Source organism: Panicum hallii, chromosome 5 (assembly GCF_002211085.1).
Source record: "Panicum hallii strain FIL2 chromosome 5, PHallii_v3.1, whole genome shotgun sequence".
NCBI lineage: Eukaryota > Viridiplantae > Streptophyta > Magnoliopsida > Poales > Poaceae > Panicum > Panicum hallii.
The window spans coordinates 3,521,357-3,542,724 of record NC_038046.1 but is presented as its reverse complement, the minus strand read 5'-3'; the positions used below and the strand labels follow the sequence as shown (position 1 = coordinate 3,542,724).

Below are 21,368 nucleotides of genomic sequence, written 5' to 3'. Positions count from 1 at the left end.
CGTGGACGCGCCGAAGATGCTGGTGGGAACGGCCGGTATAGGCGGCGGGCGCGCGAGTGGAACGGTCGCTGGGCCCCACGAGCAGGTGGGGGCCTCCGCGTCAGTTGCACGGCTGCAGGTGGGACCCGCCGAGGGAGACCCGGAGATCCTGGTTTGTTTTTTTGGTTTTCTGTTGGAGTTGCTGGTTCTGAGGTGCCGTTTTTTCAAATTTCACCAGAAAACGGAAACGGATGTTTTCAGCTGTCATGATCAGAGAAGATTCTGCGAAATGTTGGATGTTGGGTTGCCCCGTGTGGGTTTGCCTGTTTGTGGTTCGTATTGGACCTTGATCTGTCTCTGGATTTCTTCATGTCCTTTTGATGGAACCATGAGAGAAATTTCAGCACAGTATTTTGAGTTGACGTGTGGAACTAGAGCTGCCAGCTGTGGCGTTAGCTAAAAACTGGAGCTCTGAAATGGGAACCGGAAGGATGAGCGCGAAGCCGCGTTGCATCTTGGAACATTTACGGAAACTGCTAAAGCTAAGCGACCACCATTCGCACTGTCATCAACTTGCAAATTACATATTGCCATCACTACTGTCGGTGCGGAGAAGACCACCCACATGCGGAAATAATAACCGTTATTATGATTATGCCGTAAGAAAATCATGGCCAGACTCGACCTGCCCCATCCCTTTGCTTGTACAACACCCCAATCCAACACAGGAACAGCCCGTGAGGTACCCCGGTCTCAACTCGGAAAGTTACAAGGACCAGGTGAAATTCGACAGCTGCCAATCAAGGCCTGCACCCTTTCTACACGATGCAGCACAACCTGTAGATTGTTTAGCGAGCAAACCAAGGCAAATGCAAATACAGAAAAGTCTAACTCCTCTCGCATGTACATCACGGCTCACAAGATATGTACAGCTGCTATACAAATGTGAGTCAATACAGACATCTGTACAGAGTCGAGATTGATTGGCTCCAGATGCACAGCTGGTCGTCAGAGCTTCGGAAATCAGGCTGCATATTGGAACGAAGAAAGGGCGTCCAGTGGAGTCAGTGGTTCAAATATATTGGACTGGAAATATATATGTGGATCTGTAGTTCTGAATCTCTGGTTGTAGAATAGCCTTATACCCTTCATCTGTACAGGTAACAACACCCTAGTCGTCTTTATACTCTTCTTCTGTACAGGTAGTGAGATCTCAGCCCACTTTTCTTCAAAACATGAGAAGACATAGAACTCGGTGGCATGAACATGAAGGGCTTGCTGACCCTGGTTCCTTGCTACTCGCTTTAGCTCCCTGGGAATGGGAGGGAATTGTCCACGATGAGAAGCTTCTCAGGATCCAAGGCCCCATTTTCAGTGTCAACGATTCGGCTATGCCATTGTAGACGGTCGGCATCCTTCTTAACTTTCAGAATAACGTTAGCTCTGTCCCGAACTATAGCGGCGCCCCCTGGCCGGAGAATGCGGTCCATCTCAACCAGAATGTCAATAATCCCACATCTGAAAATAGCTTTGGTGTCAGGAGGGAGAACTGAGCTAGAATCAATTTAACTGCATGGTATGTAATACTAGAACTGTCCATGTGTTTTGTGAAAGCATTCGGGTCAGTGGGTCACTTACTTGTGAATATGTGAACTGAAGATTCCATTAGCATGTATTAGATCATATGTCCGTGGATAAGTAGAGAAGGCCTCGCACCTGAAAAATATATTAAAAATCAAGATGGTGAGTTATTCAAATCGTACTGCATAATTTATTTCAAGAAAAAAGAGCTTTTCATTGACATTACCAGACTGTGTATGTTCCAATCAGTCCACGCTCATAGATGGCACCAAGAGTATTGTCTGTTACATTAGTAGGAATGACATTCATGACCCAAACTGGATACTTGGACATAGCAGCAGCAAAGCCACCAAAACCAGCACTCATGTCCATGACATTTCTGTATGTTCCATTTGATAAATATTTTAGATACGTTGCATAGAAATTAACCCTTTTCTCCCAAATCAAACTGTCGTGCTTATATGTCTGAATGGACAACTTCATTTCCCCACTGGCTATCCTTGGTGGCACTGCATCAAGTCTTTTAGGCCACTTTTCCATGGCACCATCAACACAACCATTAGCATGTTCAGCCCTTGGAAGACATGTTATACACATTGAAATATTCACATACCTGCAATGTAACAAAACTTATCTTTAATGAAACTTTCATGTTGGAAGAATTAATGACTGAAAACTTCAATGGAAGAGTCCTTGGAACACAAAAGTGTTTTTCTCCCAGTTTGGCAGCAAGTCCTTGAAACACAATGGTATTGTACTATACTCATGTTCTTAGTTGGATGTGGCTTCTTGCAGTATTGTACTCGTGTTAATTTCGTATTATCTGTACTGTTAACTCTCACAAAATATTCCTGGAACTACATTTGACTAAATAAACTTTACAGCTGCACATGAAGTTCAGAAATCAGAACAGAACATATGCAGATGATGATTTGGTTTTAAAATAAGTTTGTACTGCAAGGCAAACTTTAGAAGAAACAATGAAAACAACTAATTGTTTTGTACCAGAGTCATGTGCACATATCTCAAGGATACCATGAAGCCAAAAAAAAAAAAGGGATGAGGTGGTGCCATTGTTGATAAGGCAATAACATTGCAACCTTTTTGCATTCTATTTCAATTTCAGTGCATGTTCAACCCCTCCTCAACTTTCAAATGCAAAAGATAGCCAAAGCTAAAATTTGCATTACTCTGTTTCATTGCAATTGGCTGGAAATACAAAGTGACAAGGAGACAACGGTAACCTTACCAAGCACTATCTGGGTCTTCTCTACAGAGTGGTGATGATCCTAAGAGCTTTGATTGGTCGCAGTGGAGATGACAAGTAGGCTTTCTCCAAACAGTAATCGTGCCGTTCTCAAACAGCTTCGTCCAATGAAGCTTATTTGCCATATTATCCATGGTTAATTGCTTATCCTTGTCTTCGGTCGCTTGATTTGAAATATTGTATCCAGATTTCCAGCTGACGGATGGCGTAGACAAAACCCAATAGCCACCGGGTTGGAGAAGGCGGTCAATTTCCAGCATATAGAGCCCATCTGGAATCAGCTATAGGTGAATGAGAACAAGAGCACTCCACCAAAAAACTTTATTATTGACATCGACATACTAGGAGCTGTTCTGTTCAGTGTTCACTGACGTCAACATTCACCAATAGGAGATTCGCTTTGAAGAAAATTACTGATGTGATAAGTGAAATAATAAACTAGACACTGCGGGAAGTATGCTTTGTCAGGAATTGCATGATATCTTGCATGTCCTACCATGAGCAGTCCATGGAACAAGGCAGTCCGCGCAGTGCACCATGTCGAAGGACCTCGATGGATAAGGTAGCCTCTGAGCAGTAAGCACTCCGATCATCGCAGGCAGTCCACGCTCCAACGCAAGCTGCACTTGTGCTCCGTATCTGTTCTTCGGAGCAATGGACATGGTCAGTACGCCATAGTTCAGCAGGTAGTCCCCAAAGCTCGCAACCTATCAGTGACTCGCATGAACACAGAGAGACCATCAATCACATCGGGAAGGCATAGCTAATCAAACAGTTGCAATCCACTCTTCAATCGAGCAGAGCCTTAGTTGCGAATAGGAAAGCTCCGATGCAAGCACTCACCCCGCAGCCGATGTCCAGCGCCGTGCGTACCACGCCGCCGCGGAGCGGCACCACGCGCGCCAGCTGGTCGACGTAATTCCGCAACCCCTTGCCCTTGTTGAACACCAGCCACTCCCCGCCACCGCGGACGGGGTCCTGGCCAGTCGCCACCGTGGCCGAGGGAAGCAGCGGGAGCTCCAGGTTCGCGTACCGCGCGCGCTCACGCCGCACGGGCCACGGCGGGGGCGGGCGGTACCCGGGCGGCGGGGGGACGCGGCAGTGCGGCGGGGGCGGCGGAGGGTGCGGGGGATGCGGCGGGGGGTCCTTGGGCGGGTGCGGAGGAGGAGGCGGGCGCGGAGGGCAGTGGCGCTCGCCAGAGGGGGGCTCGTGGCAGGGTACGAGGTGGGTGGCGTTGGGCGGGCACGGGGGAACGGGCGGGGGCGGCGGGGGGTGGTGGTGGTCGGGGTCCGGCGCGGGCGCCGGGGCTTGGGCGGCGGTTGTGGACGCGCTGGCGGACGGGGGGAGCGGCGGCGCCGAGGAGGAGGAGGCGACGTGGTGGGAGCGGGAGACGACGGCTGAGATGAGGAGGAGGGACGTGGTGGCCGCCGCGACGGCCGCGGCCGAGAGCGAGAGCGCCCGCGGCAGCGCCGCGACCACGGCGGCCGAAGACGGCAACGAGAGCGGCATGGCCGCCGCCAACGCCGCGTATCACTGGCCTGGCCGAGTATCGGATGCTCCGAGTGAGCGAGTGCGGCGAGAGTGGAGTGAGCGAGTGCGGGGCCGCCGTGTTCGTATTTGAAGAGGAGGCAGGGGAGCGGTTGCTGCCGCGCGGGCCCCCGGCCATCGCGGATTTCGTGGGACCCGCCCAGCAGTGGCACGTGCTCTCGTTCCGTCTGCCACTTTGCGTTTATAAAAGCTTTAAAGCAGCGAACTGCAATGCTCGCAAAGGTGATTAGTAGCACCCGTACAACAACGTGACTGCACGGCTTTAGATTAGGAGGGGCATCAATCCCGTTGCATGGTACGGGTGAGAGGACAATCTAATCGCCTAATCGGCAGCTAACGCGCAACACATTACCCACACACTACAAGTCCAAAAGGATGCCGTGGTACGTCTCATCCGGCCCTGCACGACGATCCAACCCACCGTACCTAACGCGTCATCTTCTTCCACGGAACCGAGCAGGATCCGGGTCGAAAACAACGCGCGCCCGCATGCTCCGCTCGTCCTCCAGGACGATCAGCCGATGATCCACGGCCGTTGCTTTCGACGGCGACCCGTCATGATCGTGGCATCGCTTGCAAGCAAACGCAGGACCCCGCGCGCGCGCGCCTCCCCCTCCCGTCGCGCTCGCCATCCATAGCAACGGCTCGTCGCGCGCCCGAGCGCGCTCTCCGCGTCGCGGCGCGGCCGCTAGCATTGTTGGCTTGCGAGTTACGGGCGGAAGCGCGCGGCCGGGACGCGACCGACCGGTCGGGGTCGCGCCGGAGACTTGCGCGCGCGGGGCGGCGACGGCGATGGCGCGCTCTCGGTTGGACGGCGCAGTAATCCGCCGGCCGCTCTTCTTTTCCGCGCGGCGTCGCCTTCTCCGCCGTACGGTCGCAACGGGACGACGGGGAGAGCAGGTCGTCCTCCACGGTCTGATCTTTCGACGTCCCCCGTCGGTTGCACGTCTGCTGTGCCAGTACGTGTTCTCCTAGCTGCGAATCTGCTTTTCTGCTGCACTAGTTTCTCACTTCTCGTGGCACACGAGTGGCGTCTAATCTGAGATCGATGGCGCCGAAGGACTCCGCCTGAGCTTTGACGGGACCAATCCGGGCGGCGATAGGTGGTGCCGGCGAGGAGAGTGGGCGCTGGCCACTGGCCGCGCGTCGTCTGGTTCGCTGGACGGCGACGGGCACTATCAGAGTGCTAAACATTATCGCCGAGCTTAGTCGCTGTCTTATCAGACCAACGGCAGCATAAGAAAAGGGAGCCTTTTCAAAAAATATTCTTTGTTCTGTAAATTTCCGGGGGGGGGGGGGGGGGGGGGGGGGTTATTACACGCTTTTAGTTCCCCCTGGAAACAGTATATGAGATAGCACAATAGCCCCTGGCAGCTTTCAGGCTTCAACCAAGAAAAGGCACCAGCTTTATCTATCATTTTTTCCATTCCTGTAGGTGGACGACACATAATCACAGTTGCGTTACATTTATTCAGGCATGAAAGAGACGACAACAAAGTTAGTTACAAGTTGGGGTAAAAGAACTGATTCGAACAGATATCTTTGTTTAAGACTGATTCAGGCCAAAGAGACCTTATTACTCTGCCCTTTCTTCTTGCAGCTCGTTATTACTGGGAATTTACAGCTGACAAAGCTTGGTCAGCTACTCGGTTGCAGATTTCTGCCGGGATCAGATTGCAGGGCATCTATTACAAGAACTGCCACCTTATTTAGTTATTTGTTCTCTTATTTGTCAGAAACCAAACTCTATCCTTGGATCCTTGGACCTGGAGGCATGTTAGAGACCGTACATGGCCAACCTTCCTGCACCGGTGAAGTCAAAACCTCAATAATGTACCCTGATGCTTCAGCTCACTCTCATAGTCGGCAGGTTACGCGCTATCCTAGAAAACTCGCATAAGATCAAATCAAAGATCTTTTGTTGATTCCCTTGTCGATGGACCAGGCATTCAGGTGCTTTCTAGGGGGGGGGGGAAATCAGCTGATAGGTTAAGACTCATCTTCAGTGGAGGTTTTCACACTTTTACGCTGACAACGAGGGAAAAGCATTCGCCTGATCTTCTTTTCAGCTGAACGTTCGGAGAGCGCCTGAAACCAAATATTCCAAATGATTATTTTAGGTTCCATTAAAAGAACCGAGGTGATTTGAAAATTATAAGCCTAATAACTAACCTGAGCATTAAATGAAAATCGAACAGTCCTAGCTTCCAAGCCAGAAAAGGCTCTTACATCAATACCAAGACTGTCAACTCCAATCAAGCTTGCCTCCTGCAGAACATATCAGATTGCAAAAAAAGCTGTCATAATCACATTGCAACAGTGAGAGACAACACCATGCCTAACCAACATATGAACAGGTAATATCATAATCACAGTGCAAATGACGTGCTTCTGAACAAAAGGTGATATTGCAGTTATATTTAAAGTCTTGGCATTGCAGAGGTATTCAGTCACAGCAACTAAACAAGAAAAAGAAACTGCACCCTACTCCTTTTTCACAATGAAACGATGAATCTGGACATAAAATAAAAAGGAGAGCATTCCATGCATAAGATGAATAAGGGATCAATGACAACAAGCACACCTCGACAGTAAGACTCTTTTTCCTGCGACAGAGTGACCTGAGAGCGACTGCACACTGATCACTGTTTTCTTTGATCCGTTCTATAATCGCTGAAGCAGAGTTTGCAAGAATATCTGGTTCTGAATCTTGAAAATCTTGTGGATCAATCATCAACTGCAGCAATCCATGGAATATAAGAAACTATAATGAACACAGTACCGAGGAATGTCAAGTAGTTATGCTCTATTCTGAAGCAACATCACCTGCTTGCCATACATGGAAAACAGCTCAATTGTCATTATCTCCAGCTTGTAGATCATTGAATCAGTGCTAGTTCTGGTATCACTGAAGTCAAATCTTGACTTATCATCATCTGAATATTTGCTTAGCATAAGTCAAATAAAAGTTGATGAAATGTGGGTAACTGAGGTGCAAGATATTAGCCGATTAAATTACCAACTAGGCGATCGGTTCCAGAAATTGAATGAGTTTCTCTGTTGTATTCATCTGTTTCATTTACTGCATCAGAAGTGGCATTGGATTGAAGAATAACATTGAGAAAAGAAAAGAAGACTCTTCACATCTGAATTTGCTATGGAATTACCTTTCCAGTCAGACGAATAACTATCACTTTTGCATTCGCCATGAAACAAGCTCCTCAAGTAAGATTCTTCCTCTATAAAAGCAGGTCTCAGATATCCTACAATAGAGACACCATTTGATGGACTATCCATCTTCTCCCCATGATTTTCATGAACAGCCTGTATAGTAAGCGAGCAGGTAATGTGATTGCATAGTTCTCTGCAGCTTGCGTGATTTGATGTGTGACACATTTAGGGCTGTGCTCTTGATCGCTAATGCTATGACTATGAGGCATGCTTTGCTGAAGATTTTACTCTACAACTAACTGATACATGAAAGTTCAGAATAAATAAAAGAAGTTCAGGTTTGCATATCTATAAAAGCCACAGTATTCTTTAAATATATTCTATTTTAGAAGAGCTTTATCCAATACTAATTGATGGGGGAAAATATTTAGAGCAAGACATCAAACTGCTGTGATCTTTATTATTTTACTGATACTTTCTGCCCCAGTTGATAGATAACATACTCTTGAAACTAATGCAAGACCATCTTGATTTGTTATCTTTGCCCTTTTTTCGGATCTTGATATGTGCCAAATCGAGTAGTCTGGGCTGTTAAATGGTTCACTTACAACTCTTCACGACAGCACAAAATTACTAGACCAATCTGAAGCACAGGATGTTAGCTGAATTAAATAATCATTTATAGCATCTTTGTCAGGTTGACCATTTTCGCTATTTCAAGGGCTGCTGGTTTGTGGTGCCTGCACTCTTTAATAACTGTTTATCTCTTACCTTTGTCAAACATTTGGCAAAGTAAACAGGATGTATTGCACGCATTGTTGCTGGCATCCCCCATTCTATAAGAATATCAGTTATTTCTGTATCAATCTGTGACATTTCACAAAGGAAACATTAATAATGATAGGGCTTATTGCTAACAAGAATAATGACCAACAGTACCTGCTGAGAGCAGGAAAAATAACTTTCTTATCAAACCTTGCTGTAGTGCTCATCAGGAACGCCCATAAAATTTTCACCATCCATGTAATCACTGAAATCACTAATCGCCACACTACTTTCCCCAATAATTGGTCCGTCCATTCCAATCAAAACTGTCTGCACTTGAAATGTCATTTCAAGTAAGAAAATAGCCCATCAAAGCACTGGTGCACAAAATTTTCAACTTCAGAGTAACACTATTTTATAGCAAGACAATGGCATGTTGACTGAAGCACTAAACTTGCAAACTGAAAAACCTCAACGAGTGCAACCCATTAACATTGCATTGCTGACCATAGAATGCATCTGTGCTTACACAGAGAACAAAAGGGAAAGAATGATCTTATGTCATGAAGATTGGTCCTTGAAGGAACTCGTGAAGATTGGTCCTTGAAGGACCAACTACCATGCAAAAGAACGATGATGCCAGGCACATAGACTCTAGACTGCTATGACTGTACTCCTATTACTTTTGGTAGAGAAGAGTGGTTCAAATTTTTGCCTTATAATGGATACAAGGTTAACCTTGCAGGACTACTTGACTTGAGCCCTAAGAAATAATATATGAACTCAACAAACTTATCTGGCTATCCCTAATACAGGGTTACTATTATCTAGTTTCTAACTAGTATTGCACTGATCGACACAGCAAAACAGCATCTTACCACAGGATTGTTTGCAGTATCATCCTCCAAGAGGTTCTCGCTGTCAGGTACTTCAAAGAATATGTCTGTAAATACGTTCCCAACAGGTTAGCTGAGTTGAAAAAGCGCTGCTAAGGCTCTATTGTACATTTTTCCATGCATTAAGGCATTACCTCCATAGTCATCAATAACATATTGAAACTCTGACCAGGCAACATGTCCATGAGGTTGATTGTGCACCCTTGCAGGAAATACAAGCAATCCCTTGCTATTGGCCTAGACAGATGGAAGATTGGACCGTTATCTAGATCAGATTCTCAGCAAAATATCTCACACAGATATAAACCATCATTTTGTTTGTTATACAGCTAGAGGAATTTGTGTAAGTTTTTAGAGAATACATTTGGATTAGTTTGAGAAGCTTTATACTCTGGTATCAGGTATCCTTATGCAATATTAAATGGAGAATGTAGTCGCAACAGGTTACCTCTACTACTGTTCTAGCTGTTTCGACATCTGTCAGTAGCAGGTCCTTCTTCTTTGGACGCTCTTTAACTTCTTCAAGAGGATGATAACCTCGATCCCTTGTGTACTTCGAATCTGGCACTGAGTCTGAATAATCAGCAGCCACACGAACCTTGGTTAGGGTTGAGTCCTGATTAGTTGGCAACCAGCAGGGCTGAATTGATCCAAAAGGGTTACGGCATCGAAAACTGCAAGAAATGGTTGCAGCTGTTAGTTTCAAAATGCAAGGAAGCCATTCAGAGGAAGTACTCCCAATGAGGGTTGGAAGGACCTTAAACTAGAAAGGTCATGAAACCTCCGGGAGTCAAATGGGGTTTTAACCCAGTTTAATGTGGCTCCTGCCGCCATTGTACACTCCAGCAGAGGACAATTAAATGTGCTCTACAAAGGTAAAATATAATTGTCAAGCCAAAAAAAACAAAGAAAATGCTGATGGCACATGTACTTAATTAAGAAATATGTGTACAATATGGATGATTCTGAATAGATGGTATTTGTCTTGATTAAAAGAAAGCTTAGGGGCATTCTCAAAGAAAGTCGGGCAGAAGAGGATACCAAAAAAAATAGCAAACAATCACAAAAGAAAAGGTTAATTGCTATTTTTTGAAAGAGAAGAAATGGCTACTTCCTGTAGCAAAGACAGGGAGCATAACAAGCATTTCCGCTTTCTCCAGAAGTCAACCCAATGCAGTATTATGTTGATTATCAACCAAACACAGCTGACTGATGAATGAGGCTTCCTAAGATTAGAACAGATAACATGGAAAATTGTTTTGAAATGGATGAAAAATTCGATGTTCATTAACATCTCACTTGAAAGATGTTAGGTACATCACTATTTCTCTCAACTTCCTTCTTAATATAATGATACGTGCGTGTTCGAGAGAAAAAAAAACTATTTCTCTCAACTGCAAATGTACATAAGGGGTAAAAACGGGGAAAGAGATGGCTGGACAGTGTCAAACATAATGAGGTTCTGTTCAGAGAAACCAGGACAATTCCCTGAGACCAGGAGAAACTGTTGAATGTGCAAATTGCCAGTCAAGCTCCCCAAGATCAAATCGAAGACGAACCAAAGTTATGTTATTTTTAATCCAGCAAGCCTAATTCCTGAACACCATGGATCACGGTGGGCCCCTGTGGATCAGAGCACTTTACGAAACTGTAGCCGTTGGAATTGACATAACAGTATAACACTACGAACGACCTTCATGTCTAACAAAATAGTAATACCAAAGCGATGCAACCAAATTCTCCAATCAAGACTAGATAATTCGGTGAGCAGTCGCGCACGAAAGAGCTGCTGCACTGATCAAGGAACAGGTCCCCTCTGTTCTCCAAGCATTCAGAATAGCAGACACTGAAACATCTCCGGGCGCCACCGTTCTATGACCAGAATAGGTCCGGTGGGAACAGTGGCACCGCTGGTGCTAAACGCAATCGAATTCGATACGGAAACGGCGGGATGAACTGCACTCACCGATGAAACCGAGGCTGGCTGGCCACCTGGAACGAGGAAAAACAGGGGCCGCAGGATCAAGCGGAAGCGGGCCTCGCGGGGCGGCGAGAACGGCAGCTGGCGCGGCGGAGCACCCCGGGCGAGACGGATCACCGCGCGAACTGGGCGTCGCGAGCTGCGAGGAGTCGCGAGTTGTTCCTTCCTCCTTTCCCCTGGCTGGCTTCCTGCGCCGGCGCTGCGCTGCGCTCTCCCCCTTTTCCCTTCCACTTTGCCACTTCGGGACTGACCGAGAACGAGAGAGCCGCCAGGAACGCAGGGCCCTTTTGGTAATTTGCTCTCTCCCTGCGCGGCGCAGGGTTAAGTTTGCCACCACCAGCAGTAGAGTACAGTTTATATTGCTGCTGCTTCAGATTTTCTGACCTCCAGCCCCGTTTTATATTGCAGATTCTTCTGTCGATTTCTCTTAAAAGAAATTCAGACAGAGAAAACCTTGGCGATTAGCATGACTGCATGAGCATGATTTGGTTTACCCCCAGCACTTGGGCAGACCGGCGCTCTCCATTTTTGGAGCTTCCTCCACCTCCGAGCCTAGCTGCATACTATGGATTATCGGAGTTGGTGGGACTTGGATCTCGAGGTAAATTCCGCATTAATTAGTGGTCGCTGTCCCATAACCAAAAACAGTGACGATGATGGGGGCAGCTTCCTTCTCGCTTTGAATAGCACGTGCAGCGACCGCCGTAGCTTACATGTGGAACGGCATCCACGACGTACAGTAGAAGAGCACAGCGCACTGCGCCACGGATACGGCGCCGGGTTACCGCAGGTTGCAGTCCTGAAGCTGCAGATACTACTGCGTACTTAACCTGAACAGACATTTTGGGCAGAATTTGCTAACTAGCTTTTCGAAAGAAAAATGAACTCGCTAAGTAAGCTAGTGTTGGATAGTGACAGTCGCTCCCGTCAGCAGATCGAGGATTCGAGGTGTATGGATGGCATTTGGGATTGGGCGAGGGAAAAGAACAAAGGAGAAGGGATAGGCGTAGCCTGCATCCGAATGGCAGTTGGACTGGGTGGATCACGGATGTGCGTGCCAATCCTAGCCTCCAGCTGCAGCCGGCGCGCGCAGGGAAGGAAGGAATATGTCACTCATATTCCGTTGGCATCAAAGCTCCGGGGCTAGCTTCCGGCCATCCTGCAACGCCAGCCGCAGGCTCGTGATCGGCTCGCAAAAAACGCCCGAGGCTGGGCTGTTTGTTTCCGCCCGTTCTGGCTCGCCCGCTTGCCGCTTTTTTGTTTTGTCACTTTGGTCGCTTTTCTGGAAAATGATGGGCACGCCGCACGCCCAGAGCCTCTAGCCTCGAGAAAGACTACGACGCCGATGGCAAGGCAGTTTCTACATGGCTGGTTTCTATGGAATTCCATGCCGTGGAGTCCATGCGTCACACTTGCGTTCTTCTTCTTCTTCTTCTTCCGTCGCCTTGCAGTTGCAAAGTTTTGCTCCAGTGGTTGTCTTACGTGAAGTGGTTGTCTTGCAGAATTATTTTCTTCAGAGAACATGTTTTTGGTGCAACCGATCATGTCTTTTTTGAAGGAGTAACCGATCATGTCTCCATGTGCTGGATGTTTGTAGGCGCCGCGCCGCATTGATCGCTGTGCTGCACGCTTTGATGGTCAAAGTTCGATGGGCAGAGAGAGCTTTTCAATCTTCCTTTTTCAGTGGGGCTGATACGTCACTGGCCCAGTGATGGCCTAGCCCAAAAGGTAGGCCCAACAAACGCCGGTCCAGCATGGCCCAGGCCCACACAAACTGCCCGGATCTTCTGCGCCGGGCAGATCCGCCGCGCCGCTGCGGGGCTTGCTTCCGTAATCCGTATCCGACCGGGCGCAGACCCCGAGCGTCGACGCCGGAACCGGCGGCGCGGCGACCATGCGCGTACTGCCGCATGGCGGCCACCAGGCTCCTCCCTCCGGTGAGTTCTCGGAGCCACTCGCTGAGTCACTAGTCCGTCTCGATAGGCCGCCCGCCACATAGCTTTTCCTCGCGTGCATCAGCGCAAAAAGATGCTATTGTTGTGTGCTCAAGTTTTTGGTAAAGATTGTGTTGCCTATGTTCTCGCTGGTTGTTGATGTTCGTCGATTTATATTACTGCGGGGTGAATATTTTAATTTCAATCATCTTTTAACCCTTTTTATTTCTGGTAGAGAGGAGATATCCCTTCTGGATTCTGAATCTCGTTTCGATGCCATAGTGTAAACTGAGGAGCAAAATGGAACTGGTGTTGTCCTTTTTTTTTATTCAGGAACCAGTCTTTGGGGGTGATTTCTGATTTGTTCCATTTCCTTCTCAAGTAAGGGCAGAAACACAAAAGGCTCATTTTTTTAAAAAAAACTGCAAGGAGTACACACCATATATATATTGGATTGGTAGAGCTACTAAGAAAGCTCATCGAACTTATGATTACATTGCTGAAATAGCTATAGGCAATGAAATGTAAACTGCAACATCTCTAGACAATGCAATAAACAACTCTAGAATACTGAGATGGAAGCAGCAGCCTCCAGCTATGATTCCTCTCGATAATCGAAATAGGCTTTAGCTCTTTAGGTTATTCTGCTCATGGCTGGCCCTGAAAGAAAAGCGGAGTCATATCGTTAGCATGGCATGTCACTACACTTTGGGAATATGATTGCTATCGTCGAATTTTAGTTCTGTATTTAGGGTATGAGCCATCTTGGAACATTGAAACTTTACAAAACTTTGATTTATTTTAAAGATACAGTGTGCGACATCATAATGTGTAAACTTTCAGATGGTGTACTATACATAAAAGAAAACTTACACTTAAGACTCAATGTTGATACTTAAGATAGCTGATCTGTTGGCGGTGGGGATTGAATGGAGTGCAGAGGAGGCGACGACAGGGCTCCAATTGGAGGTGGTGGAGAGTTGTGATGGTAAAGAGGCTGTGGAGATGCTGAAGTTACTGGTGGAGACTTTGCATGAGGGACTTTTGGGTGCAGATGGTCTGGAGCATTTGGAGGTAATTGTGGGGAATACTGGGCAGGTGGCGGTGAAACCAAGCTATATGGAGGTGGAGAGTTATAGAAGTATGGAGTTGCTGGTGATGATGGTAGAAGTGGTGACTTATGGATGTTTGGAGGTGGGGGATACTGGTAAGCTAGCGGCGGGGGTACGTTGTTGTACTGGTATTGTGGTGGTGGAGAGTTGTAGTAGTATGGAGGTGGTAAATACTTGTGGGATGGCACTGGAGATTTGACGCCTTGTAGAGGTGGCGGAGATTGGTAGCTGTTTGGAGGCATGGACTGTTGGTAAGGTGGCGGTGAAGCGTAGTTGTTTAGCGGAGGTGATGGGTACTGGTAAGCTGGAGGAGGAAAATGATTAGGAGGAGGTGGTGAATATTGATAAGGCAATGGTTGGGACTTGTGGCTAGCCGGAGGTGAGGGATACTGGTTAGGGAGAGGTGGGGAATTGTAGGGATGCGCCGGTGGTGGCATGTGAGGTTTCGAACATCCGAAGGTCTTCTTTGATGCAAATGCCATTATCTGATTCGCTTGGAGAACCACCTCGTCGCTTGACTTGGAGTAAACACTGAGCCCAGACAAATTTAACTCAATTGGTACATTGCAGTCTGATCCTCCTGGTGCTCCATGGAGCTCAACCTTACAAGAGTCAGCCCCATAATTGCTGCTAATTGGCAAGCCCTTAAGGATCACACTGTATTTGCCATTGCTTTTGGTGTAGCCAAATGCCACGATTGCTTGGTCATTTGCCTGGCAAGTGACCTTGACCATGGCTCCTGCACCCAGATCATTGTTAACGAATAAGTATGAATATGAAACTCAGAAGGACATTTAGGGATAATTCGCAAAAAGTAAGCTACTGATGTTTAAGGAGGATGATTATGAGCAAAAAGGAACAATGATGTCTGTCCAAGATGACTGCATTATCATGATAAGATCATAAGAATAGGAGTGATGACAAAATTTCACCTTCCAGGTGCTTCTTCCCATGGGATTCTTCTGGGTGCGCCTCATTGAAGCATCTATAGCAGTACACCTTTCCTATCACCTTAATAACAGGAGCATATGTGGGTGATGTGAAAAGAGAAGGCGGTGTAAAGCTGCTCGCTCCCTCACCATGCACTGCAAAAGTGACAAACAACATAGTGAAGACCAGCCATAGGTGAACCTTTGGCTGGCCTGTCATGCTCATCTTCATGGCTAGATAGTGCTTTGTCATGTGAGATCAGGAGAGGATGTGAATGGTTTTGGCTTTGGTATGGATGGCTATTTATAATGGCCATGATCACAAGGTTTGAGGGATGGAAAGAGAGCAGGTAGGGGATGGAGTGAAGGGGGTCAACATTATTTTGCTTCATCTCACTTGATTCTGAAAGGAGCACATACAATACCTACATTTTTTTTGTAGTGGATAGCAAACTGTAGAAATTATAATTTTCTCTTTTAAGATGGCATAAATGTGCTTATGTTCATTTTCTACTGTGCAGGAAATATATGAGAATACAAACACAATCTGAATTAAGCAAACTCAATATTGTTCAAGTCCTCTCGTTTATAAGCTGTGGCCAGGGTAGATTGAGGTGTGAAAGGTACATCATTGTCTTACAGAAAAACTGACAAGATTTCGTCCACTGAGAAGTAATAGGCTGTGGCAAGCCACAATACCAAACAAAAATTTGCCGAGATGCCCTAGCCATCATCCCCTTGCAGGCCAAAACGGTTATGGTGACAGTATGGGAAGTACAGTATTTTGTAATATTAATTCCACCTGCAGTTGATTCTCCATTTTATGCAATGTTGGCCCTTGGCAGTAGTGCAGTGGAAAAAATAGAAGATATTCTGGAAATCATGTACCATGTACCAGCTACGTTATGCTGCCCTTTTCCTCAAGAGTGAGAACTTCCTTATGGTCGATCACCTGACTGCAGTGCAAGAGCCTGAAGTCCTGAACATGTAAAGCTACAAAGGACCTTTGAAGCAACCCTTTCATCAAATCCAGCTGGTAAATCGCCTGGGTGATTATACTATAGATCAAGAGAACTTTTGGCCTGATCTTCATCCAGCAAAAGCCCTGGCATGTGCTGATTCAACTACTCAGGCATAGCCCACTGACCAAGGATAGGATAGCAGCCAACCAAATCTCAAGTCAAAAAGGCGCCTGCCCGGGGTCAGCTCAGATGGTTCGGGCTAACAAATCCGTCCTGCTCCATCTCCGTGCAAGAGTTGAGCAGGTTTAACTAACAAATGATTATTCACCTGTTGGTTTGTTTCACTAGCATGCTGTTTAATAATATTTGCCTATACCATAATAATGACGTCAGGGATAGGAAATCAAGCTGAACCGTGACCTCAGAGAGGAAATGCTGGCTTTTGGAGGTTAGCAGGAAGCGCATTTTGGTGCCAAAAAAAGGGAGTGCGTTTGGTTCGGCCGGTGGCAGCAGACTGGCAGCCAATGCAGGCTAACAGGTTGGGCCCAATCTGCGGATGCCTTGAACTGGGTACTATCTTCAAGACAAGAGGATTGAGCCCATGTGGAGTTCAAAACAATAAGAGCAAGACAACGAACACAGCTGGAAACGGTAGATAACATTGAACTTTGCTTGATTTCCCTGCTTAGCTTGATCATATGAATGGAAACACTAGACAATTTGGATGGCGTCATTCTTCACCTCCTGTCAGGTCATCCACCGTAGCTACCACATTTGCCCAATTTACAAGCAGGCTTGCTAGCTTAGCTCCATTTCTACCCATCTAATGACTTGGTTAATACTACTAGTTGGTCTCCATCTTCTGAACCTGAACCCCAAAATGGCAGCAAGTGAAGGTATCTTCATGGAGGAAACCCCATGACACTCCTCACAAACCATCACCTCCCTTCAGTTCAGAAGCAGCCCTAGCTTTCCTTCCAGCTACAAAGAACTTTAAGCAAATGACAAATAACAACTCAATGGTCACCTCCATCCAGGAACCTTAAGTGTTACTTATGTCAGCGTACTTTTTGCCACGATGCCGGGTCGGCGTACGCAGCTTATTAAGTGTCATTCCAGACACTGAAGAGCTGCGCGCCGCCATGGCCAACGCCGGCCATGTTGTCGTTGCTGCTTGCCGCCGCCGCCACCGGTGGAGCCGAGGCCGGCGTCCAGGAAGGCATCCTCCCGCCGCCGTAGGCCGCCTCTGCGTTCATCAGGTAGCTCTCGTACCCCATCTGCGCCGCATGTTTGCTGGCTTCGTCGTGGTCCCCTTGTGCCCGTGCATGCACCTGCTCGTGGCTCACCATCGCCGTGGTGGTCGCCGCGGCAGCGCTCATGGTCATCATGTAGCCGCCGCCTACGGCGCCACCGTTGCTGTCCCCTACCCCGTTGTACACGACGGAGTTGGAGCCGGTGCTATGCTCCAGAGAGGAGTTGTCGATGCTGCCGAGGCCGTGCATCGCCGCCTGCCCCGCCGAGAAGAAGTCGTGCGCGCCGGCGCCCAGGTTCAGGTGGTTGAGCTCCTGCAGGCTGTGCGCGGCCGCGATCACCGCGTGGTCCTGCTCCTTCTTGCACCACCCGCGTGGCAGCGGCTGCGCATACGGATGGTACAGGCCGGCGGTGGCGCCCGGCTGGAACGCGATGGTCGGCCAAGCGGCGGCGGCGGCGGCGTGATAGTGCGCTCCGTAGGCCGCCAGGGCGCCGCCGTCGCCGAGCTGCGAGGCGATGCGGCCGACGTCGTAGCTCACCACGCCGGCATGATGCTGCGCGGACGCGGCGGCCTCGGCCTCCTTGAGGCGCTTGGCAGCGCTGCCGATGGGGAGCGCGCTGCTGTCCAGGATGCTCTTCACGTCGTAGCGGCTCATGTCGAAGTTGGTGACGGCGTTGAGGCCGCGGAACTTGATCGCCGCGATGTCGTACGCCTCCGCCGCCTCCTCCTGCGTGCCTGCATCCACGCAAAATTGCCCTCGGCTTAGCTCAATCCAAGCACACTCGTGCACTACTTTGCTGCATGGTGCATGGTATGCATGAACAAATGGGCGCAAGATGATGCATGTGGCATGTAGTAATCAGAATCTTTTGAAGGTTGTAGCTTAATTAATTAATCTAAGCTCTGGGAGTTGATTAGTCTGCTGCATACTAGTATGCATGCTCGCATGTTTCTTATTGAGGCAGTCGTGCTAGCTACTTTGACCTGATGCACGGGTGAATGGGAGGCAACAATAGCACCAGACATGGGATCAGATTTGAAAAAAGCCACTTGAGGGGGACGCACTAAGTAATGTACTAGTACTGCAATGCAACTTGGCATGACTTGATGGTCACATTTTTAATAGTCAGCATATATGCATCCATGTACATCAGGTCTCTTAGTATCGTCAGCTGTATAGCTAGCACTTGCTTCCAATTGCACTGAGATGGTTAGTTGACTGTAATTTTCTTTCGTGGTGAATATATTAGAAGAAGAAAAAACTCTACTTACTGAAGGTGCCCAAGTAGAGGTCCTTGTTCCCTGCAACTCGTCCAATCCGTGCTTGCCACCTCCCATGTTGGTGATGCCTACAAATACGCAGATTTCAAGTTATACACACCACTCACTTTTGCTATCCATTTGCTGAGTATGCATTTGCCGACATCAGCATATGAATTTATACCTAGTTACTCCTCTGTAAATGGATGCACCTCTGGAGAAGCCACTGCTCTTCCTGAAGCCACATGTATAGATAGTGAGAATCAAATATGATCTTGATCTATTAATCTTGCCCAACATAGAGTAATTTCTTGTTCTCTCATGTTAATAAAAGATTATCATAGTCCGACCTTCTCAGAGACGCAACAAACTCCTGCCTTGTCATGTGCTTCATTTCCTCCAACTCCTTTTCGTAGTTACTCACCTGGAAGTACAAAAACAAATGCCTTTAAGTACAAGTCCAGCAATGTACATAATTAATAAAAATTTGCAGAACCTTCGCTCCAGACCACTAGCATTTTAACAGAATTGAAAGATAGCAACTACATGTTCTTCAGTGATGTAAAACTACATTCTAATATATATACATACCGGAAAATTTGTCGTCGTCGTGGGACCCCAGTACTTAAGAGCAGCCAAATCATAAGCCCTGGCAGCTTTCTCCTCTTTGTCATAACCACCTGTATATCAATGAAGATGGAAATAAAGTGAGAATGCATGACGAGGAAAAGACATGCTTTCTTCTACTGGACAAAAAAAAAACAAATTGAGTAGCCCAACCCGAATCAAGTGAAACCGCGTACCTAGATAGACTGTAGATTAAAGAGTTGAGTTCAATCCCGCAGATCACGATAGCCAATCCAGAATCGATCAATGAGAAGTAACAATGCCAGTTAACAACATTGTGGGGAAAGATAGATCAAACACAGAAACAGATTTGAATACCACAATCTGGCAGTGGCATTGTTAGTACCTTGACGACCCTTGCGAGTTTGTCCTTCCCTTCTGCAACTGTTGTCCCACAGGTGAGCCTCGTACCTCCCCGTCCATCTGTGCCTAAAACAAATCAAAAGTAGAAGTTTTTTGTTAATTTCCCACTATACAACAATCATGCCCAAAATAATGACACTCCTAATCACCCAAATCGATCATCAAATGCTAGCATCATATCGGCCCCTACTCATTTTATTCATATATATAAAAAGAGACATCATCAAACTAGAACTTAGCTAGATGCAATCAAATGTACCATAGCATCGTCTTGCATTGGTAATGCTTTGTTTAATTTCATGATTACTACTTGATTATTCATTGCTGATTTGTGCTAGTTAATAAGTCCCGTGATTCATTGATTGCAGCCGGCCCTACCTGGTCACGCCGCGGTAAATCGACGTGCGCTGGCCGAACGTGTCCACCGTCTTCCTCGCCACCGTCTCAGCAGACGCGCCGCCGCTGCCACCCGTGTCCGTGCTCACTGCTACTAGGGCGCCGGCACCACCGCTGTCCTCCTTCCGAGCGGCGACGGCTCCACCCTGTGCCGACGTGGATACGCTCTCGGGCGCCCGGCCTCGCTCTCCGGCGAGAAGCGGCATGCCAGCTCCTTGCGTCCCTGCCATGTTCATGGACAAAGAGAGACCCTGCGCCGCCTGCGCGCCCTCGGCCACCGCCACTCTCGGCTGCGGCGGCGGAGCTGGCTGGCTCCGCAGCCAGTTCTTGATCATGGACAGCCCGATGCTGCCGCCATTGGCACCGGCAGCGCCAGCTCCACCATTGGCGGCGGCCGCGCTGAGCATGGCACCGCCGTCATGGACGCCGGCGGAAGAGGCCACCATGACGGAGTCAGCGAAATGGAGCGCGGAGCTGGGGTGGTGGTACAGCTGGTGGTGGTAGCCGGTGCTAGCACCTGAGCTCGCGTAGCAAGTGCTGCTACTGCTGGGGATCACGTTGAGGTTGGCCTTGTGATGCTGCTCCGAGAAGTTGATGCCGCCGAGGAAGTCCTCCAGCTTGGGCTCGGAGACGAGAGCTGAAAGCTCCGATCCCCTCATGCCCCAATCTGCAGTAGTGTTCAATATAATGAGTACATACGCGCGCGCGCCATGTTTAGCTGTAGATGTGTATAATCATGCTCGTATCGATCGAGCGATATACAACCTTGGGGGATGTTGAAGCAGACATCGCCGGAGACCTCGTCGGTGGCGGCGGCGGAGATGAGGGTGGAGTCCGTCTGGGAAGGCGGCAGATCCTGCGGGGAGAGGGAGAAAGCCAGCCAGTTGTTCACAGTAGCCATGGTTGATTATCTGAAAGAGCAGCGATTAATTTGCTCCCTAATGGATACTACTTGAGCTTCTTGTTAGATTGATAGGGAAGTAGAGGAGGAGATCAAGAAGCCATTTTGGTGAGTGCAAAGGTTAGGGAAGGGAAGGGGAAGTCAATGCAAGCAGAGAGTTTTGGAGCATTAAGCAAACAGTGCTAGTACTGGTAGATATTTATACAGCCAGTATACACTCCATAAGATTAGCAATGGCACTATGTGAAGACACTCTACTAGTACTATAGTCTATAGTCTATATAGGTTGATGGACTATAATATAAGCATATACATGTAGGAGAAGTTTCTTTTTAATAAGAAAAAAATGGAGTACTGTGTGTGCAATACTAAAAAAACAGTGTGGCATGATTTAACTGAACAGAAAGCACTTTCTGCTTCGGCTTTCTGGGGAAGTCTCCACTA

The 21,368-nt window shown here is 47.8% G+C and overlaps 4 protein-coding genes and 1 long non-coding RNA gene across 6 annotated transcripts; 1 reads left to right on the top strand and 4 right to left on the bottom strand.

Moving 5' to 3' along the window:
- Window positions 1–605: 605 nt before the first annotated feature.
- Window positions 606–4,399, bottom strand: LOC112895380 (probable methyltransferase PMT19). The gene is made up of 6 exons (XM_025963332.1): window positions 3,671–4,399; window positions 3,324–3,534; window positions 2,810–3,098; window positions 1,787–2,173; window positions 1,618–1,695; window positions 606–1,497 (listed from the first exon to the last, which is right to left on the bottom strand). The coding sequence occupies exons 1-6, from the start codon at window positions 4,334–4,336 to the stop codon at window positions 1,284–1,286; spliced, it is 1,845 nt and encodes a 614-aa protein (XP_025819117.1). The 5' UTR covers window positions 4,337–4,399; the 3' UTR covers window positions 606–1,283.
- A 1,363-nt stretch (window positions 4,400–5,762) lies between these two features.
- Window positions 5,763–11,536, bottom strand: LOC112894918 (uncharacterized protein At3g49140). 2 transcript variants are annotated; one of them, XM_025962763.1, is made up of 13 exons: window positions 11,174–11,536; window positions 9,965–10,074; window positions 9,656–9,881; window positions 9,342–9,444; window positions 9,190–9,254; window positions 8,522–8,641; window positions 8,318–8,413; window positions 7,543–7,699; window positions 7,395–7,445; window positions 7,202–7,311; window positions 6,960–7,112; window positions 6,548–6,643; window positions 5,763–6,463 (listed from the first exon to the last, which is right to left on the bottom strand). In XM_025962763.1, the coding sequence occupies exons 2-13, from the start codon at window positions 10,039–10,041 to the stop codon at window positions 6,365–6,367; spliced, it is 1,353 nt and encodes a 450-aa protein (XP_025818548.1). In that variant the 5' UTR covers window positions 10,042–10,074; window positions 11,174–11,536; the 3' UTR covers window positions 5,763–6,364. The 2 variants fall into 2 exon arrangements, with proteins under 2 accessions (XP_025818548.1, XP_025818547.1); XM_025962762.1 differs by having other exon boundaries at window positions 7,395–7,457; window positions 11,174–11,535.
- A 1,295-nt stretch (window positions 11,537–12,831) lies between these two features.
- On the top strand, window positions 12,832–16,858 carry LOC112894974. Its single transcript, XR_003229112.1, has 3 exons — window positions 12,832–13,125; window positions 15,685–16,428; window positions 16,519–16,858. It is a non-coding gene; the product is annotated as an uncharacterized LOC112894974 (long non-coding RNA).
- LOC112894973 (extensin-2-like) lies at window positions 13,552–15,513 on the bottom strand. The gene is made up of 3 exons (XM_025962828.1): window positions 15,167–15,513; window positions 13,996–14,973; window positions 13,552–13,782 (listed from the first exon to the last, which is right to left on the bottom strand). The coding sequence occupies exons 1-2, from the start codon at window positions 15,414–15,416 to the stop codon at window positions 14,018–14,020; spliced, it is 1,206 nt and encodes a 401-aa protein (XP_025818613.1). The 5' UTR covers window positions 15,417–15,513; the 3' UTR covers window positions 13,552–13,782; window positions 13,996–14,017.
- Window positions 16,782–21,151, bottom strand: LOC112894972 (AP2-like ethylene-responsive transcription factor BBM2). The gene is made up of 9 exons (XM_025962827.1): window positions 20,789–21,151; window positions 20,006–20,690; window positions 19,611–19,693; window positions 19,441–19,449; window positions 19,229–19,317; window positions 18,988–19,061; window positions 18,822–18,872; window positions 18,650–18,726; window positions 16,782–18,112 (listed from the first exon to the last, which is right to left on the bottom strand). Exons 1-9 carry the CDS (start codon window positions 20,922–20,924, stop codon window positions 17,229–17,231), a joined length of 2,088 nt encoding a protein of 695 aa, XP_025818612.1. The 5' UTR covers window positions 20,925–21,151; the 3' UTR covers window positions 16,782–17,228.
- Between the last annotated feature and the right edge of the window lie 217 nt (window positions 21,152–21,368).

Excerpts from the sequence above, each read along its gene's own strand:
- LOC112895380 (XM_025963332.1), bottom strand. The coding sequence starts at position 4,336 with ATGCCGCTCTCGTTGCCGTCTTCGGCCGCCGTGGTCGCGGCGCTGCCG. Across the intron at positions 1,696-1,786 it reads ATTGGAACATACACAGTCTG|GTGCGAGGCCTTCTCTACTT; the intron begins GTAATGTCAATG and ends TATATTTTTCAG. Across the intron at positions 1,498-1,617 it reads TTCAGTTCACATATTCACAA|ATGTGGGATTATTGACATTC; the intron begins GTAAGTGACCCA and ends AGCTATTTTCAG.
- LOC112894918 (XM_025962762.1), bottom strand. The coding sequence starts at position 10,041 with ATGGCGGCAGGAGCCACATTAAACTGGGTTAAAACCCCATTTGACTCC. Across the intron at positions 7,458-7,542 it reads TTATTCGTCTGACTGGAAAG|TAAATGAAACAGATGAATAC; the intron begins GTAATTCCATAG and ends CTTCTGATGCAG. Across the intron at positions 7,113-7,201 it reads TTTCCATGTATGGCAAGCAG|TTGATGATTGATCCACAAGA; the intron begins GTGATGTTGCTT and ends GGATTGCTGCAG.
- LOC112894973 (XM_025962828.1), bottom strand. The coding sequence starts at position 15,416 with ATGACAAAGCACTATCTAGCCATGAAGATGAGCATGACAGGCCAGCCA. Across the intron at positions 14,974-15,166 it reads TGGGAAGAAGCACCTGGAAG|GAGCCATGGTCAAGGTCACT; the intron begins GTGAAATTTTGT and ends ATCTGGGTGCAG.
- LOC112894972 (XM_025962827.1), bottom strand. The coding sequence starts at position 20,924 with ATGGCTACTGTGAACAACTGGCTGGCTTTCTCCCTCTCCCCGCAGGAT. Across the intron at positions 18,873-18,987 it reads TTTGTTGCGTCTCTGAGAAG|GAAGAGCAGTGGCTTCTCCA; the intron begins GTCGGACTATGA and ends ATGTGGCTTCAG. Across the intron at positions 18,113-18,649 it reads CCTCTACTTGGGCACCTTCA|GCACGCAGGAGGAGGCGGCG; the intron begins GTAAGTAGAGTT and ends GCGTGGATGCAG.